Source organism: Tupaia chinensis, unplaced genomic scaffold (assembly GCF_000334495.1).
Source record: "Tupaia chinensis unplaced genomic scaffold, TupChi_1.0 Scaffold147500_1, whole genome shotgun sequence".
NCBI classification, from domain to species: Eukaryota; Metazoa; Chordata; class Mammalia; order Scandentia; family Tupaiidae; genus Tupaia; species Tupaia belangeri.
This window is the reverse complement of record NW_006207351.1, coordinates 377,248-381,000: the sequence shown is the minus strand read 5'-3', so window position 1 is coordinate 381,000 and position 3,753 is coordinate 377,248. Positions and strand designations below refer to the sequence as shown.

The following is a 3,753-nucleotide window of genomic DNA, read 5'->3' as shown; positions in this document are numbered from 1 at the left end:
GGCGTCCCTCCTGACCCTCCGCGGGTGCCTACTGTCCCCTCCTAGGGACAGCCTGCTTCTGTCTACCCGCCCTCGAGGGCCTTGCTCCTCCGCACGGACCACGGTGGGGAAGCTGGGCACTGTCCGGCCTCTCCCGAATCCTCGGTCCCTTGCCCGCTGCCGCTGGCCGGAGCTCAGAGCCTGCCGGACATGGGGAGCTGTGGGGGTGGTTACCCCTTGGGGCTCCACGGGACCTAAGTCTGGGCTGACAGCCAGATGCCGGGGGGGGAAGCGGGTGACAGCCACTGCAGACAGGGTCACCAGGAGGCAGAATGTCATCACCTTCCGCCTCTTGCCACGCAGCCTTCTCCAGAGCCAGGGCGCCTGGGGGACGAAGAGAAAGCAAGCTGATGTCAGCCCCACCCCTAAATGGACCAGGCGGTGAGGGAGGGAGAGCCTGGGCAGGCAAGACAGGCAGCGGGCAGAGCTCCTGAGATGTGGCCCAGCCACGCTCGGCTTCCCGGGGGCCTCACTTTGCCATCCGGGACAGCTGCACAGGGACCGGGCGTCTGTCCTGCCTCTCCTCTCTGAGCTGGTCTGGTCACCAGCTCTGCACAGCTGGCTCCTGCCTGCAGCCTCAGGGCATGCACTGCCCTGCACCCTTCCAAAAACCACCTCGAGCCCTTTGAAGAGGGGCCTGGAGCAGAGGTGAGGCTGCTCCTAGCCCAGCTCAACTTCTGTGGGGCGGGGACGGGAAGGAGCCCTAGGCTACCTCTAAGGTCTCCTCTTTATAATTTTCTCATTCTCTCCCCGTGCCCTGTCTTCCCCCAGTCCTCTTCTGGTCTCCAGTCTGGCTAAGAGACTCGGGAGGCAGGCACGCCACACAGGGCCACCGGGGAGAGGGGGCCAGAGGAGCAGGTGGGGAGGAGGTAAGGGGTCTTAGGTGTGGCTTCCGCAGCTGGGAGCGGGCCCTCCGGGCTACGGCAGCTCCTAGGGGTTAGAGTGGCGTAGCGACCAGTGGAGGAACCCAACGAAGGGAGCCAGAGACGGGGCCAACTCGGTGGGCAGCAGACTAAGGGCAGAGTCGCTCACCAGCTGCAGAGACAGAGCTCAACGGCCCCTGCCCACGGGCCGATGCTAGAGCGTCCAGTGATGGAACATCCAGTTAATGGCCCAAGCCGAGTCCCTGAGGCCCAGCTGCCCTGACTGCCCCCACAGTGGACAGGTCTCCACCTCCAGCATCTGAGTTACTTCCACTCTGCCCGGAGACACCAGAGAAATCAACACCTTTGGGGATGATGCCAGCTACAGGAGACAAAAATCAGTGGCTACATGCTCAGTGCCACCCGTGGGACGCATCAGAGTCTGCTCTGTGGGCTGACGCGCTTTCTATCAAATAAACACTGCCTCGTGGGTCTCTTTGGAGGGAGGTTTTAAATTTTTGTTTTTATTTGGGCTTTCCACCTTTTTGACAGTCACACACATGACACACGCATGGATGGGTGTGGGAGGCTGTGCACCAGCAAATATCGCCCTTAGGTTTCGGTTTCTCAGAGAGCAAACAATTACACAATGCCAAATGCCACAATTGGCTCCCCTTCAAAACCTCACCTTCAAAACCATACTCTGATTGGCCACTAGAATCCCTCAGATTTGCATAGCCGGTACCTCATGATTGGTCCACAAAAGCAACCAATCATAACCCACCTTTTAACAACCAATCACCGCCCACCAACATGTATAAAACACTGAAGAGTTGTAACACTGTCGTCTCCGTGCCATTGGTCCTGGTCCCCTCTCTCACTCCTTCCCTCAGGAAACCTGTTCAACTGTCCTGCGGGTCGGAACAGATGGGCACGGCTAAGACAGGCAGAGCCAACTGCGGGCCTCTCGCTTGCCTCCCAGAGGGGGCCCCAGCCGGCTCTGGCTACCACCTTCCTGGCCATGCCCTTTCTCTGCAACAAAGCGCGTCTGTCCGGGTGCACCTGTTTCCTGCAGCTGCCACAACAGAAGTGCACTCAGTCCTGGAGGCCAGAAGTGGCCACGGTCGAGGTGTCGGCAGGGCCGCGGTTCCTCCCTGGCTCCAGGGAGACTCCGTTCCCGGTCTCTGGCTCCTGGTGGCTGCGGTGTTCTGGGCAGGCGGGCACATTGCCCTCACCTCTGCCCCACGTCATGTGTCCTCTCCTGTCAGCCCCAGATCTCCCTCGGCCCCATCTTCTAAGGACCCGTGCGATGGCTTTCCGGGCCCACCTGGATATCCCAGGATAGGCTCCCCATCTCCAGATCCCTAACCTGGTCTACAAAGGCCCCTTTTCCAAATCAAGAAGCGAAGTAGCACGCACAGGTTTCGGAGTCAGGACGTGAATCTGTCCTTGGGGCTTTTTCCCCCTTTCTTTTCTAGTCTGCTACAGGGCATGTGCAGTTCTCAGAGAGAACCGGAGAGAGAGGGAAAGTGAGAAATCACCCCTGGGGGTGCCCACACCACAATCCTTTCTCCTCTACTCTCCTCTCGGGATTTTGGACACACATCCACACATCCCCAGCGTGAATTTCAAGCTGACAGGTGCGGGACTCGAACCATGCCCTGAGCCAAATGGGGTCTAGTGCCTTATTCCCCACACCAGCGGCTGGCCCTGGGGCTGTTTTCCCTCACTATTACAGGGGTAGTTATTTTCAGATTAAAGGAGACAGAGTTCTGCTAATGGCCTTCTTGGTGGCTGTAACCATTGTCCCTGGGGCTGTGTGCATCTACCCGCACTGTGGCATCTCCCAGTGGGAGCTCGCGTAACGTCCTTACAGGGGATTTCATAGACTAGTTCCGGTTTGCTATAACGCCACTGCATGGACCGCCGACCCACGCGACTCTGGAGAAACTCTGAGATGTCTACAGAGGAGACACCCAGAGAGGTCGTCGGGCCCAGCTCCTCTTCTCGCCCTGGACTCCTGGGGTAGGGGTTACTGCCTTCCCCCGCCCTCCCAGCAGCCCAGGGAGAGGTTCATAACGCCCATGCTGCGGGCGAGAAAGCCCGGGCCAGGTCGCCACACGAGCACCCGCGTGTGGAGCGAGCGCTGAGGGGAAAGCGGTCACGGACAAGTCCTCGTGCCGTGTTTTCTCCTCAAATGAAAAAGGTGCTTTCGAGTCGGATTCGTAATCTGTGCTGTCAAAGAATTGGGTACCACTAGGGAAAAGTAAGTCGTGTAAAGACGGTTCAAGAGGACAGGCTGTCCGCATCCTTCTCAGCCGTCCCTGGCTTCGGGGAGCCTGGGGAAAGCGGGCAGCCGAGGAGGGGCAGCAGAAGGTCCCAAACAGCCTGAACCAATGTCCCTGGCCAGGCCACCCACGGGAAGCTGTGGGGAAGAAAAGCGGCTTTGACCACCTGGAATAAACTTGCCCCGGGGAGGAACATTCAGCTGAATGATGAAGCTGACAGTAGAGGAAGAGAGAGAATGAGGTCCGCATGGGGGAGTTGGCTGCTGGGACCCAGATGGCCCGTCCCTGCAGCCCTGCCAGCTGGGCAGTCCGCCTCCGCCTCCCACTCATCCAAAACCCGCGCACCGTCGTCTGCCGGGTGAGCGCGGCAGGAGGGGCCCGGCGGGGCCGCCCCCCCCCCCCTCCCCCTCATCCAAACCCCGCGCACCGTCGTCTGCCGGGTGAGCGCGGCAGGAGGGGCGGCGTGTGGCCCTGCCTTTGCTGCCCGCGTCCACGGCGCCTCTAGACGCTTCTGCTTCCCTGCAGCCCCCAGTGCCGGCTTCTCCCAGGATCCCGTAGCTCCT

General features: G+C 60.4%; 1 protein-coding gene across 1 annotated transcript in view; it reads right to left on the bottom strand.

Annotated features, from left to right (window-relative positions):
* The window catches only part of GASK1A (golgi associated kinase 1A), a 32,431-nt gene that overhangs the window by 13,188 nt on the left and 15,490 nt on the right, over positions 1-3,753 (bottom strand). The window contains 1 exon segment of the mRNA XM_006169760.3: positions 1-363. This exon segment is cut by the window's left edge and continues 26 nt beyond it. Within this exon segment, the coding sequence (XP_006169822.1) occupies positions 1-363 (363 nt within the window).